The sequence below is a fragment of the Selaginella moellendorffii genome, unplaced genomic scaffold, assembly GCF_000143415.4.
Source record: "Selaginella moellendorffii unplaced genomic scaffold, v1.0 SELMOscaffold_57, whole genome shotgun sequence".
Classification (NCBI taxonomy): domain Eukaryota; kingdom Viridiplantae; phylum Streptophyta; class Lycopodiopsida; order Selaginellales; family Selaginellaceae; genus Selaginella; species Selaginella moellendorffii.
In genome coordinates, this window is record NW_003314318.1 from 433,998 (window position 1) to 446,905 (window position 12,908).

A 12,908-nucleotide genomic window follows, 5' to 3' on the forward strand; every position below is an offset into this window, starting at 1 on the left:
AAATCTAAAAAATGTTCTTTAGATAAAATAGATTGTAGTTTTCTTCTTTTTTTTTGACTCAAATAAAAAAAAACGAAGCGAAAAAAGGAAGGAATAACTCTACCACCGTTGAAAGAGGCTTCTTTTGGATGGTCATTCTGAGTAGCTACTGGACAGCTTATAAACTAAAATCCCATGTTCATGAGATCATCAAAGCAATCAAAATGTGAAATCTAGGACATGCCAACCACTAAGAAAATACTTTTGGCATTCGCACGGATTGAGCCTGGGTATTTCACGTGACAGCGGGAGAGATTCACCACTGTACTGTGAAGATATTATACATCTAAACATGTGCTTAAGCATCTAAGCTCCAGTGGAACACCTCACATGGTGTGCTGTTGGGACAATAACGTTTCGTCCCCGTTTTAAGAAAAACTACGAGAATTGACAAGGTAGAATACTCGGCTTGGAGAATTTTAAGCCTGGAACTTCACATGGAACCCCAGTTGGAATGCCAGCACCACTCGCCACGAATCTTTAGTCGGAGAAATCTCGTCTTCACTACTTGTATTGAAAATGGATTCTTTGCGCCGGCTAGCAGAGAAATTGGTTCGCTGGGATTGAAAGCCTGTCACACAACACAAGATACTCTAAGAGTAAACTTTAAGACTTTGAAAACACGAACCTCGAAAAACTGGTGCTACAAATCTCGGAAATCGATCCATGCCCCGTGGAGCTTTTCGTTGGAGGATCACCTCCCTCGCAGGGAAGTTTTTCCACTGGCTAAGAAAAAGCATATAGAATCCTCTACAGTTTCCCGCAAGAAAAGTTCGATTCCTATGAATCGGTCAGCATCATTAAACAAGCAGGGAGTGAAAAAAGGAGGAGTCCATCGAGGCAAGTAGCAGCAAAGACGACAGTGACGATATAAAAATGGCTGCGGTCTCGCAAAAGAAGTGCCGCACAAAGCAAGCATCAGGATGCAAAGTCGTCTTTGAGAGATACCTGGAGTGATTGGAAGCTATAGCTTAGATGGCAAGGAATGATAAGATTTCGTCGCACAAGCGTGGCTCGACATCATCATCCTCACTCTCTTCTTCCTCGGCCGCCGCCGCGGCAGCAGCAGCGGCAGCAGCTGCGGCTTCAACTGGAGCCACTGCAGTCACAGCAGCAAAACGCACTGTCGAATGGTAGCAATTGATCGGAGCTTACTTTGTCTCTCATTGTGTTCTTGCCTTCCAGGGTAATGACATCAGATGTCCCAACAGATATATCCGTGGAAGTTGCCGGTACGAGCTTTGCACTCCACAAGGTGGGTGAATTCATACACGATGGTCCATTATCTCCTATACATTCCAGCACCATTAGCAATCACAGAACTCCCACAAAACTATTGAAGTTTTCTCAAACTTGCCTGTTTAATGTGCTAACAGTTCCCACTTGTGTCACGGAGTGGAAGAATACGGAAGCTGGTTGTGGAGACAAGAGACTTAGATCCATCACAAATCAAGTTACTGGAAATACCAGGTGGTGCAGAAGTATTCGAGCTGGTAGCCAAGTTTTGCTATGGAATCAACTTCGAGATTACCACTGCAAATGTTGCGGTCTTGAGGTGTGCTGCTCACTACCTCGAAATGACTGACGATTACGGAGAAGGAAACTTGGTGGTCCGCACCGAGACATACCTCAACGAAGTCGTCATTCAGGATTTCTCTGTATCGCTAGCTGTATTGCACAACTGTGAGAACCTCGTCCCATTAGCAGAAGAGCTCAAAATTGTGAGCAGATGCGTTGATGCGGTAGCAGCTATAGCCACGGCCTCGCTACCTTCAAGAGAGCAACTATCTTCAAGCATGGAGTACAACGGCAGCTCGGGATGGATTGACAGCCAAGTTCAAAGCTGTAAAACAGATCACTGGTGGTCAGAAGATCTGGCAATTCTGAGAATCGACTTCTACCAGCGTACCTTAGCGGCAATGATGTCCAGAGGTTTGCTGCACGAAAGCATTGGAGGAGCGCTGATAATCTACGCTCAGAGATACCTCAAAGGCCTCAACATGAAGCCCGTGACTAGTCACAACAAAACGAAACTAGCGCCAGCAGCAACGGCTCACGACTCTGGTATTCCTTCAATTCTGGAGCAGGAACAACGAGCATTAGTGGAAACACTTACAAGCATGCTACCTTGCGAGAAGAACTCTATAAGCTGCAGCTTCCTCTTTGGCTTGCTTCGCTCGGCCATAATTCTAGACGCATCCATCAGCTGCCGCATCGAGCTGGAGCAAAGAATAGGAATGCAAATGGATCAGGCAGCACTGGACGATCTACTCATACCATCCATGTCCTTCACTTGCGACACCTTGTTCGATGTGGACGTCGTCCAAAGACTGGTGATAAACTTCCTCCAGCACAAGGAGAAGGAAGACTCTCAAGCCGGCGGCTACGAATCTGAGAGTACCAGTCCCCCGTCACAAAGCGCAGCCATCAAAGTCGCAAAGCTCATAGACAATTACCTCGCGGAGATTGCTCCCGATACAAACCTCAAGCTCCTCAAGTTCTACGCTCTGGCCGAGCTCGTCCCGGACTACGCAAGAGTTGTCAACGATGGATTGTACCGAGCAATCGACATCTATCTCAAGGTGAGTAAAACAACTCAAAGTTTTTTTTAACTTACGTGCTTTGTTCTTCAGTGTGTTCTAACAAGTAAAAAAAAACGTTTTTCCTCGCTTGTCCGCTTGAACAGGCCCATTCCAACCTTTCGGAGGGAGAAAGAAAAAAAATCTGTAAGCTCATGGACGTCCAGAAGCTATCGCAAGAGGCGTGCTCTCACGCAGCGCAAAACGAGAGATTACCTGTTCAGGTGGTCGTCCAGGTGCTCTACTTCGAGCAAGTGAGGCTCCGGGCAGCGATGGCGGCGTCCATGATGGAGGGAGACAACCTTGGGCATTTCCACCACAAGCTTGGCAGCGGTGCCCTCAGCGCCGCCATCTCGCCCAGAGATCACTACGCGTCAATCCGGAGGGAGAATCGCGAGCTCAAGCTGGAAGTCGCGAGGATGAGAATGCGGCTTACCGAGCTGGAGAAGGAGCACGTATGCATGAAGCAGGAGATGGAGAAAACGAGCTCCACGGCGCACAACTTCCTACATTCCGTGTCGAGGAGGCTGAGCCGATTGAATCCTTTCGGATCGAGGAATCAATCGCACGTCGCGGCGCCCCAGACGCCGGATTCGCGCGTCTCCAGCCGGAGGAGACGCCATTCCATCTCGTGAATGTAAAACCCTAGAACACTGCCCCCAAAATTTTCAAATTCTAGGGCTCTTTTAGAATCCCTCTCTTCTCTTTCGGATCAGTGCGCATTGCGGGATCAATCTGAGCAGCATTTCTACTCCATAGCTCTTGTTTGTGTGGATTTTACAGCGCTTTTCGGCGATCTGGCCCCCTAGATCGTCAAGAAAAGGGAAGAGCTCATTCTAGGGCTTCTCTTTCGGATCAATGCAGCATCTAGCTCTTCTTTCTGTGGATTTTACAGCGCTTTTGGAAGATCTGGCCACTAGATCCTCAAGAGGAATGGTCTTGGACAAAAGATCTATCGCGGCCGTATCGAGAGGAACATCATAAACGATGAAAGGAGTTATCCACGAGGCGGTAAAAAAACTCTTTTCTTTCTTTCGTAGTTCCTGTTCTTACAAGTAGCACACCCTTGCAGCAAAGAGTGGTGAAACTCAGGTAAAAAACATCTCTGTGCTTTTATGTCTCAGGTGAATCTCAAAGCCAAACTTCTTTTAACGTCTCCCTGTAGGAATCTCGCAGAGAAGAAAGCAGCGAGCGAGTTTCAGCGCGATTGTTCTTCTTAAGAACAGTCGACTCTCGTTTTTTTCTTCCTCCATGAAAACTTCGCACGGAGTCTTTGCTGGTCATTATCCGAATTTCCGAAAGATCTATCACAACACAGCAAATGGAGGGATATGCTCGGCCGGTAATTGCTTGTCTTTATTTTCTCCCTTGTGCTCCAGTGTTCTCACTGGATTGTTTTTTCCTCTCCAGCTTAACGACAAGATTAGCAGCATCTTAGTCCTCCACTGTTTGGAGCTGTGCTTCCTTATATGTATCCAATCCAGCCGCGCATGGAGAGGTAAAACACTCGCCCTGTGTTTTCAATCCTTTTTTTTAGTTCCTCGCAAGCGCACAGGATGCAAAATCAAAACAATCACTTTGATGTGATGCCGGAAGTCATTCTTCCGGGATTCAGGTTCCATCCCACTGACGAGGAGCTCGTTGGGTTTTATCTCCACCGGAAAGTCCAGCACAAAACTCTGCCGTTCGAGGTGATCACGCAGCTGGACATTTACAAGTATGATCCATGGGATCTCCCACGTAAGTTTGCTTTCTCGTTCGGGTTTGTCGGTGATACTAACTTGGTTTTTTCTTCTTTTGTTCTTGCCAGACATGGCGGTCTCTGGAGAGAACGTCTGGTATTTCTTCTGCTTGAGGGATCAAAAGTATCGAAACAGCACGCGGCCGAACAGAGTGACCAAGGGGGGATTCTGGAAAGCAACGGGCCCGGACCGTGCCATCTACACGAGCGACGGATCCAAATGCATTGGCCTCAAGAAATCTCTGGTTTTCTACAAAGGCAAAGCTGCCAAAGGCACCAAGACCGACTGGGTGATGCACGAGTTCCGACTTCCAGTCCTTGGTTCTACCAAGGATCCATCCAAAAAACGCCCTCCAGTCTTTGAGGTACTGGAAAGTTCTCTTCTCTCTCTTTTTTAAGCTAGTTCACTGATCACTGGCATCGTTCTTCCAGGAATCCTGGGCTGTTTGTCGCATTTTCAAGAAGCGCTCCATGGTGAGACGAGCTCCATCAAACTCCTGGACCCCGGATCTCCCCGCAACAGACAAGCCATCGCTCGAGTCTCCATCGATTCCACAGCAACAGCAGCTCAACGCGATCAAGACTGTGCTTGTTCCACTTCCAAGCCTGGATTGCGAGAGTTTCATGGACACGACCAATCCTTTGGTCGATAGCGAGGAGAGCCCATCGTGCTCGACGTTTGGATCCAGTGCTTCTTCCTCGTCTTCGTGGGAATTGTCCGCTCTTATGGACTTGGTAGCTTCATAGCTTGCCACATCCATCCATCATAGTGTACATTCTATACTTTAAAAGCACGCTTTTCCTTTGCCCTTTAGTCGACCTTTATGTTAAAAAGTGCCAAAACCTTCCCCTGTTTCTAGGGCTAGGGTTTTGCAGCTTCTTCCAAGTTCTTTCAGGGGGGGACTCTTTCTTGCGGCTATGGTCGGGAGTGGAAGCCCTGAGATTCAATCCGCCGGGATCTCGTCATCAGACGACGACGAGGATTCCACGGCTGGGGTGGATTATCTGCGCCGGCGGCTCAAGCGATTGATCTCCAGGCACGATTCCTTGGAGGAGGAGGCCGCGTATTTTCCATGGATGCATTCTCACAATCAGGTCAGTCGCGGATTTCGAATCTATAGCTGCCGCATTTCCTGATCGATGCGCCTGCGGCATTTGCAGTCTAGCTCTGGATTGCTGCTCTTCAAGCTCGCATTCCAATCGATTGGAGTCGTCTATGGCGACCTTGGGACGTCGCCATTGTACGTCTTTAGCAGCACTTTCACTGGCGGGCATATCCCAAATCCGGAGAAGGATATCGTCGGGGCCTTGTCGCTTATTCTCTACACCTTGCTTCTCATCCCGCTTTGCAAATACGTGCTTGTGGTGCTGCGAGCAAACGACAATGGCGAAGGTAAGCGTGAACAGTTCTTCCAGAGATTCTAAAAGAAATTTCTGTGTTCGTTCTCGTATTTTCAGGTGGTACCTTTGCACTGTACTCTTTGATCTCTCGGTATGCCAAAATCAGCGTGGTTCATCCCACAGATCGTCAGCTCTCGACTTATAAGTTGCAAGTTCCTAGCAAAGAGCTGGAACGGGCCCTGTGGATCAAAGAGAAGCTCGAGAACAGTGGGCTTCTGAAGAACTTACTGCTCCTTATCACGTTAATTGGAACCTGTATGATCATAGGAGATGGAACACTTACACCAGCGATCTCGGGTACGTTTTCTTTGCTGGTAATTACAGACGGGATTGCTTTCTCTGTTTTTGTTTGCTTTAGTTCTATCTGCTATCAGTGGTCTGAAAGTGGCAGTACCAACTATGGACCAAAGTAATAATTTCTCCACAATGCTTTTATGTTTGGCATTAATTCTTTCTTTCGTGCCTGCAGATGTCGTTGTTATTGTTTCCATTGTGGTCCTGGTTATCCTCTTCAGCTTGCAGCGTTTTGGAACGTCAAAAGTGGCGTTTCTTTTTGCCCCTGCTCTGCTGTTGTGGTTTCTTACAATTGGTGTCATTGGACTCTACAATTTGAGCAGAGGAGACATGAGGGTCTTCCAAGCTCTCAATCCGTGGCACATCTATCTCTACTTTAAGAGGAACGGGAAGGTTGCATGGATATCTTTGGGAGGAATTGTCTTGTGCATTACAGGTAGCCATAATTGTGTTTGCCAAGACGTTCTGTTTTGATTCGGTTCTCCTGTAGGAACCGAAGCTATGTTTGCTGATCTTGGCCACTTTTCTGTGAAATCTATTCAGGTCTCAGGGCACGGAATGGCCTTTTCTGGGATGTATTCAGAAAGCCTCAGTGTTTACTGTATCTTTCAGTTTATACTAAAGCCGGAACTAAGTTGTCTTCTTTTTGTGCAGATTGCGTTTACAACAGTGGTGCTTCCGTGTTTGCTTTTAGCCTACGGTGGACAGGCTTCGTATCTTATAAGAAATCCCGAACATGTGGGCGAGGCATTTTACAAATCGATTCCTGGTATACACGTGTTGTTTTCGTAGAGTGTAGTATTGACGAACATTTTTTTTTTCTTTTTTGAAGGTCCAATCTTCTGGCCTGTATTCGTAATAGCAACTATGGCTGCTGTTATTGCCAGCCAGGCTATGATATCAGCAAGTTTCTCCGTTATGAAGATGGCAGAATCAATGGGATGTTTTCCTCGGGTGCATATTCTTCACACGTCAAAGCGGTTTCCAGGGCAGATTTATATACCTGAGATAAACTGGCTTATCATGATCCTGACTGTAGCTCTCACGGCAGGATTCAAGGACACGACTCAACTTGGAAACGCATATGGTAAGTTCGTTTTTCTTGTATGAATTTGCCTTGCCAAACGCATACTTTCTCCAGGTATTGCCGTGGTTGCCACGATGTGCGTCACAACTTCTTTGGTCACTCTCATCATGTTAATGATCTGGCAGATCAATGTCCTCGTAGCACTGGGTTTTTTCCTTCTGTTCGGAACCATTGAGCTGGCGTACTTGTCATCTGTTCTTTTCAAAGTCACGGAAGGTGGATGGGTTCCACTAGTTCTCGCAGCCGGTCTCCTCTTCGTCATGTACATATGGCACTACGGCACGAAGATGAAGCACAAGTACGAAGTGAGGCACAAGCTTCCAATGGACTGGATATCTCAGCTGGGCTCCAATCTCGGGACAGTCAGGGTGGCCGGCTTGGGACTGGTGTACAACGAGCTCGTCCATGGCGTCCCGGGGATTTTCCACAGGTTTATCACTTACCTCCCTGCAATTCACTCGGTGCTGGTGTTTGTCTGCATCAGATACGTGCCAGTCGCGACGGTTCCTCGCGACGAAAGGATAGTGGTGAGGCGTATCGGCCCCAAGAGCTATCACATGTACAGGTGCATCGTGAGGTATGGATACAGGGACATGCGAACCGAGACGGCGTGGCTATTCGAGCAACTGCTGGTGGAGTGCCTGGAGAACTTTATCCGCCGCGAGGCTCGGGAGGAGGCTTTGGAACGAGCAGAGAATGCCGCCGCCGCCGCCAACAACGAGAGCTTGTGCACGCCGCTTCTGCTGAGAAGGGTGGAGTCCGGGGAGTTCGAGGAGGACTTGATGGTGGCGGACAACGACGAGGAGGCTGGCTCGTCCGTGAGCGAGGACGATTCTCTGGCGTTGCTGAGGAAGTGCCGAGAGACCGGGATCGTCTACTTACTCGGCCACGGCGACGTGAGAGCTCGAAAGGACTCGTTTTTCCTTAAGAAGCTTGTCATCAATTACTTCTACGCGTTCCTCCGGAGGAACTGCAAGCAGAGAGCCGAGACGCTCAACATTCCGCCCGGCCAGCTGCTGAGGATTGGGATGACTTATTTCGTATAAGGTAAAACGTTTGATATCGCGCAGAGCTTGTATAATGTATACTAACATTGCGGTTGCGGTTCCCTCGGTTTTAAAAAGGTGGCAGAGATGCAACTCTAAATGGCTTGCACATAACCAAAGGTAGAAGCATTAAGAGTAAGTACCTTTTTGTCGAAAAAGGGAAGTTCTCATGTATATATTTTACAGTAATGGGGCGGAGGAGGAAGACAACGATGGCTTTGCCACAAGAGGTTGTGGAGGAGATACTGCTCAAGCTGCCCTACTCGTCGCTCTTGGCTGCCAAGTGCGTTTGCAAGGCGTGGAAAGCAGCGATGGACAGCTCCAGCTTCAAGAGCAGCTACAGGGACAGTGCTAAGTTCTTCACGAAGGACAACTGCTTCGTGGACAGCAGCGGCAAGATGATGCGATGGGCGCCACGCGGTGATGGTCCGCAGCCCGACTGCCTGTGCGCGGTCTCGGAGGACAAGCGTTTCATGCTGGCCTGCTCCACACTCCAGAGGAGGCTGTACCTTGGGAATCCTTTCCTCAACCAGTGGGAAGAGATTCCGTTCGTGCTTTCGAGTGACTGGTCCAGGGCTTACATCTTCAACAGCAAGATCGTGGTGTGGGGCTTGGAAACTTTCACCTTCACACGCGGGGACAAAGATTGGTTCAGATTAGAAGAAGCCAAATACTCGGTAAACCCTGTGGTGATAGACAACAAGATGTTTTACATGAATCTTCTACGCACGAGAGTGACCGAGTTTGACACCACAACTAATAGCTTTTCCTATCGCGCCTTGCCCGGTGATGGCAGGAATCATCTCGTCTCTTGGAAATCCAAGCTCTATCTAGTGAATGTTAGTGCCCGCGAGCGTAAGGTCCAGATCTTGGAGTTTGATTTGAAAGTCGAAGAGTTTAACTTGAAACCTGGTGTGGTGAGCGAGTATGTGATCGATTTTGGTGATCTCAGGTTCACTGGTCAAGCTGGGAGCTACCTGAATTTTTGCTCCCACAAGATGAAGACCTACGTCTCCTACGACATGGATGCCGGGACTTGGGACAAGAACATCTACCGGCCTTTCTCGACACTTCTGCAAATACAGATATCGCTTGATTGGTCCAATGCTTGGTCAATAAGTTAAATCTAAGAGTCCCTGTGATATTTCGGCTGGATGGCGAGAGAGAAGTAGTGAAGGAGATCTTATAATCGAGATAACTACTGTGCTCTTGTAACTTGATTCATATCTTCACAGTTTACGATTATTTCTTACGCATGTCTCACCATCCTTGATGGATGTTTCCATGGAGCACATGAATCCTGATCTACCCATTTGTGTTCCACCCCAGGAACTCGTGCTGCTTGTGCGAAAAGTTCTTCACGTAGTGGCTGGTTCTTTGAGAACTTGAAGGATCCCGTTTCTTTTGTGGCTTGTCAAACTCCGAGCCTTTGTCCAGCTCCACACCGTTTGGCAATTCCGGCGATGGACACTGCCGCTGGAGATGACAGGTATCTGGCGGCTTGCCAGTTTTTGTATGAGATACACTGGCTTATCATGATCCTGACTGTAGCTCAACTTAAATTGCGACACAAAGCTACTGGAATTGTAACTTGCTTCCTTCCACGATTTGCTTCTCACACAGGGTAGTAACTCATTTCGTGAAGAGGTGCTAATCATGTTACTTCTAGTCTTGGCTACTTCTTTTGTTTCCCATCAAGCCTCTGAAGAAAACACAAAAACTGTTTTTTCTGAATCAGCAAAGTTTAAATGCTACAAACAGTCAGTATATGATCTTTCTAGCTTGCACTTACACCATCAATCGGTGTAGAAAGTTGTGTATGACCAGACAAAGCTCCGGAACCACCAGTGACCTCTGTTTTGTAATATATCTCCGCTCACTTCTTGCCTTGATGACGTTAGAGCCACCTTCTCTCCAGCCTGCCACCAAAGTTCTATCACTCCCTGAGCATCACGGAGTGTTAAGCCACCGGCTTCAAGTTTTGATCCATGCCTGCGGCAACATGATCCCGTCCACTGCACGTCCTGATGCATTTGCATCGAAAGCTGGAACTCAGTGAGGCAGGAGCTCTCTCTTCCTCCTCCCCCACCTCCTCCTGATCACCGAGAGGAAGTAGAGAACGACGAGGAACAGCAGCGCAACCAGCAGCCCGGCAAGGATTGGAAGAAGCAGCGGGGTTGCTGCCACAGCCGTCGCTTGCAAGTTGAGATCATTGGAGGAAGCCAGCTGAAGATACGCATTGCTGCTGCTGCCGCCACCTTCACCTTCCAATAGCGAGTTCAGGAAGGCATCACTGCTGCTAATGCCTTCTCCTTCAAATAATTCGATGAAATCACTGGCACTGCCGCTGCTGCTGCCCACCCCGACGTCATCCACTAAACTCTGAGAGCTCGATATTGAAGTCTCTTTGGCTTCTTGAAACGTTTCGGTGTTGATCCTCTTGGCCTTCCCACCATCCTCGCCCAAGCTTCGAGGGAACCACCGCCACATAAAAGGTGGTGACGATGCTGGTGGTGGTGAAGCATTGCTACTAGCTTCCTTAGTGTCACCACTGCCGCCAGCCAGTAACTTCTGAGATGGAAATCCTGTGGCTGCATGGGACTTTAGCACCTGTTCAAATTCAATCTTAGTACGAATATATCTGATTCCTGTCAGCAGAGGCATACCTTGTCAGATGACTCCTCGGCCATTGCTGCTGCTGCTGCAAGTTCTTCACTGTTCTTGTATGGAAGCCTCCTGTGCATTCCCACGCCATTGCCTCGCAAGCTCCGCCAAAAGACTGAAGCTGGTGTCGATGAAACATCAGCTTGCCTCAACAACTTTCGAGATCCTGCTGCCGCATGAGACTTTAGCACCTGTTCAGTGTAGATCTTAGTACGAATACATATCTGATTCCTGTCAACAGAGACATACCTTGTAGGATGACTCCTCGTCCATTGCTGCCATAAGTTCTTGTCCTTCACTATTCTTGTCTGGAGGCCTCCTGTGCTTTCTCACGCTGCTGGTGCCATCGCCTCTCAACCTCTGCCAAAAGACTGAAGCTGGTGGTGATGAAACACCACCTTGTTCTTCCTCATTTTGTTGAGCGCTCAGTGGAGCTATGCAGCGATCCACCCAGCGGAACAGAGAAGGTCCATTCTCGTTGGAGACGAAGATAGGAGGACCTGGCGCTGCTTCCAGAAGCATCCGTCGGGAACTGGTAACTGGAACTCGATGCCACCCCAGGAAGTTTTTGAGTTCTTCCCATAATTCCTGGGACGTCACCTCGTCCTCCTCCAAGCCCGCGTTCAAAAGCCTACTCCACATTTCTTCCTTTATCGACTGAAGACTTGTCGGTAGCTTCCAAGTCCACTCTCCAACTAGCTTCTTAAGTTCCTCCACCTCTAGATCTAAATCGGCTCTGGACGGTAGCCGCACCGACGGGAATGTCCAGGTCCGAAAGAAGCTCTCGATATCCTCCCAGCTCAGGTTGTCGTCGTCGTCGTCGATTGCAAGCGTCTTGCCACCGAGAGGAGTATACCGAACTGAATCCTCAGCGCCAACCATGACCGCCTCTAGCTGCAAGAAAAGGTTGGTGCGGTTCCAGGCAAACCATCTAAGCTCTCGAGTTACCTCTTGCGAATCATGGTTGTCATCCTCGAGTACAGGTAATGGTGGTGGATCGTACTCGGGAACACTTGATGCTGCCGCCGCCTCGAGCTGCGAGGGTGGTGCTGGCAAGGACGAATCCTCCAGCTCGATTGGAGCAACCGACTGCAAGAGAAGATTAACTACATCTGGAGTTACCTCTTGCACGTCATGCTCGTCATCCTCCTCAAGTACAGGAGCATCATACTCGGGAACACTTGATGCTGGTGGGTCAATCACTGCCTCGAGCTGCGAGGGCAGTGCTGGGAAATCCTCCGCTTCCTTGTCCGCTGTTGCTGCAGGAGTCTGCCCGCACGCGAAAAATGTCAAGGAACAAGAAAAAATGACAGAAACGAGCGAGCTGTACACCTCAAGGAGGAGGATCTTCAATCCGCTTGCCTGTGCTGGAGCGCGTCGCAACCAGGAGAACGCCAATGCTAGAGCTTCCATCGCCGCCAATATAATAGGGCAGGGTTACTATGTAAAGTATCGATTTAGAAGATCGTGAGAGACAAGGAATATTATCGAAGGAATATATGTAAAGAGATTTGCTTGGATCTTGCGAATCTGAGGATCATCTTTCAACCGCCTACTGCTAATCTTAAGAAAACCTCATTTCTTGTTTCATCAAAAACGTCACCAAAGGAGAGAAGAACCGCAAAAATCACTAGGCATGCCTCGAATTTTTCCAAAAGTGCAACTGAAGATTGCTCTTCCTTGCCTTTCCATGGATGAGACCTTGGTATACGTCGCCATTTGCACAGTGAAACGTATTGCTCTTGTACTGAAGATCGTCCATCGACCTTGGAAACGTAGAATCACGACGAGAAGAGAAGAAGGGATTTACGATCGTTACTTCATTCATTTTCGGTTGTCCTCGTCCACAACATCCTTTATAGAAACCATCTTCACCGATGGAGAAGGACTTCGCACGTTTTCCTGATGAAACTAGGCCTTATGCTTTGTCCAGGCATTGCTGTGCTTGCCACACTACTTTGGCCACGCTTGTCATGTTAATCACTCGGTAAATTTTCCTGCTTTTTGGAACCATCGAGCTGGCGTATACTTGTCATCGGTTCTGTTCACGGAAGGAA

The 12,908-nt window shown here is 48.4% G+C and overlaps 4 protein-coding genes across 12 annotated transcripts; 3 read left to right on the top strand and 1 right to left on the bottom strand.

Annotated features, from left to right (window-relative positions):
* Window positions 1-756: 756 nt before the first annotated feature.
* LOC9654476 (BTB/POZ domain-containing protein At5g48800) lies at window positions 757-3,310 on the top strand. 2 transcript variants are annotated; one of them, XM_024688405.1, is made up of 4 exons: window positions 757-1,172; window positions 1,239-1,294; window positions 1,416-2,621; window positions 2,726-3,310. In XM_024688405.1, the coding sequence occupies exons 1-4, from the start codon at window positions 1,025-1,027 to the stop codon at window positions 3,251-3,253; spliced, it is 1,938 nt and encodes a 645-aa protein (XP_024544173.1). In that variant the 5' UTR covers window positions 757-1,024; the 3' UTR covers window positions 3,254-3,310. The 2 variants fall into 2 exon arrangements, with proteins under 2 accessions (XP_024544173.1, XP_024544172.1); XM_024688404.1 differs by having other exon boundaries at window positions 758-1,172; window positions 1,225-1,294.
* Window positions 3,311-3,420: 110 nt separating this feature from the next.
* LOC9654477 (protein FEZ) lies at window positions 3,421-5,173 on the top strand. 3 transcript variants are annotated; one of them, XM_024688406.1, is made up of 7 exons: window positions 3,421-3,629; window positions 3,691-3,710; window positions 3,784-3,960; window positions 4,029-4,116; window positions 4,215-4,358; window positions 4,429-4,724; window positions 4,792-5,173. In XM_024688406.1, exons 3-7 carry the CDS (start codon window positions 3,940-3,942, stop codon window positions 5,104-5,106), a joined length of 864 nt encoding a protein of 287 aa, XP_024544174.1. In that variant the 5' UTR covers window positions 3,421-3,629; window positions 3,691-3,710; window positions 3,784-3,939; the 3' UTR covers window positions 5,107-5,173. The 3 variants fall into 3 exon arrangements, with proteins under 3 accessions (XP_024544174.1, XP_024544176.1, XP_002983216.2); XM_024688408.1 differs by lacking the exons at window positions 3,421-3,629; window positions 3,691-3,710; window positions 3,784-3,960 and having other exon boundaries at window positions 4,079-4,116; window positions 4,156-4,358; XM_002983170.2 differs by lacking the exons at window positions 3,421-3,629; window positions 3,691-3,710; window positions 3,784-3,960 and having other exon boundaries at window positions 4,079-4,116; window positions 4,174-4,358.
* Window positions 5,174-5,210: 37 nt separating this feature from the next.
* Window positions 5,211-8,943, top strand: LOC9654478 (putative potassium transporter 12). 6 transcript variants are annotated; one of them, XM_024688356.1, is made up of 11 exons: window positions 5,211-5,454; window positions 5,521-5,752; window positions 5,818-6,057; window positions 6,119-6,169; window positions 6,230-6,490; window positions 6,545-6,648; window positions 6,709-6,823; window positions 6,887-7,141; window positions 7,196-8,188; window positions 8,266-8,322; window positions 8,374-8,943. In XM_024688356.1, the coding sequence occupies exons 1-9, from the start codon at window positions 5,278-5,280 to the stop codon at window positions 8,185-8,187; spliced, it is 2,427 nt and encodes an 808-aa protein (XP_024544124.1). In that variant the 5' UTR covers window positions 5,211-5,277; the 3' UTR covers window position 8,188; window positions 8,266-8,322; window positions 8,374-8,943. The 6 variants fall into 6 exon arrangements, with proteins under 6 accessions (XP_024544124.1, XP_002983217.1, XP_024544123.1 ...); XM_002983171.2 differs by having other exon boundaries at window positions 6,545-6,597; XM_024688355.1 differs by having other exon boundaries at window positions 6,119-6,490; window positions 6,545-6,597.
* Window positions 8,944-9,974: 1,031 nt separating this feature from the next.
* Window positions 9,975-12,264, bottom strand: LOC9654479. Its single transcript, XM_024688242.1, has 4 exons — window positions 11,800-12,264; window positions 11,101-11,745; window positions 10,854-11,042; window positions 9,975-10,797 (listed from the first exon to the last, which is right to left on the bottom strand). Exons 1-4 carry the CDS (start codon window positions 12,262-12,264, stop codon window positions 10,240-10,242), a joined length of 1,857 nt encoding a protein of 618 aa, XP_024544010.1. The 3' UTR covers window positions 9,975-10,239.
* Between the last annotated feature and the right edge of the window lie 644 nt (window positions 12,265-12,908).

Bases quoted from the DNA above. Each gene is read 5' to 3' on its own strand.
- LOC9654476 (XM_024688404.1), top strand. From the start codon at position 1,015: ATGGCAAGGAATGATAAGATTTCGTCGCACAAGCGTGGCTCGACATCA. The intron at 1,173-1,224 runs GTAGCAATTGAT...CTTGCCTTCCAG, and splicing joins GCAAAACGCACTGTCGAATG to GGTAATGACATCAGATGTCC. The intron at 1,295-1,415 runs GTGGGTGAATTC...ATGTGCTAACAG, and splicing joins CGAGCTTTGCACTCCACAAG to TTCCCACTTGTGTCACGGAG.
- LOC9654477 (XM_024688406.1), top strand. From the start codon at position 3,940: ATGGAGGGATATGCTCGGCCG. The intron at 4,359-4,428 runs GTAAGTTTGCTT...TGTTCTTGCCAG, and splicing joins TGATCCATGGGATCTCCCAC to ACATGGCGGTCTCTGGAGAG. The intron at 4,725-4,791 runs GTACTGGAAAGT...TCGTTCTTCCAG, and splicing joins AACGCCCTCCAGTCTTTGAG to GAATCCTGGGCTGTTTGTCG.
- LOC9654478 (XM_024688352.1), top strand. From the start codon at position 5,278: ATGGTCGGGAGTGGAAGCCCTGAGATTCAATCCGCCGGGATCTCGTCA. The intron at 5,753-5,817 runs GTAAGCGTGAAC...TCGTATTTTCAG, and splicing joins AGCAAACGACAATGGCGAAG to GTGGTACCTTTGCACTGTAC. The intron at 6,491-6,544 runs GTAGCCATAATT...GTTCTCCTGTAG, and splicing joins AATTGTCTTGTGCATTACAG to GAACCGAAGCTATGTTTGCT.
- LOC9654479 (XM_024688242.1), bottom strand. From the start codon at position 12,264: ATGGAAGCTCTAGCATTGGCGTTCTCCTGGTTGCGACGCGCTCCAGCA. The intron at 11,746-11,799 runs GTAACTCGAGAG...CTTTTCTTGCAG, and splicing joins ACAACCATGATTCGCAAGAG to CTAGAGGCGGTCATGGTTGG. The intron at 11,043-11,100 runs GTATGTCTCTGT...TACACTGAACAG, and splicing joins ACGAGGAGTCATCCTACAAG to GTGCTAAAGTCTCATGCGGC.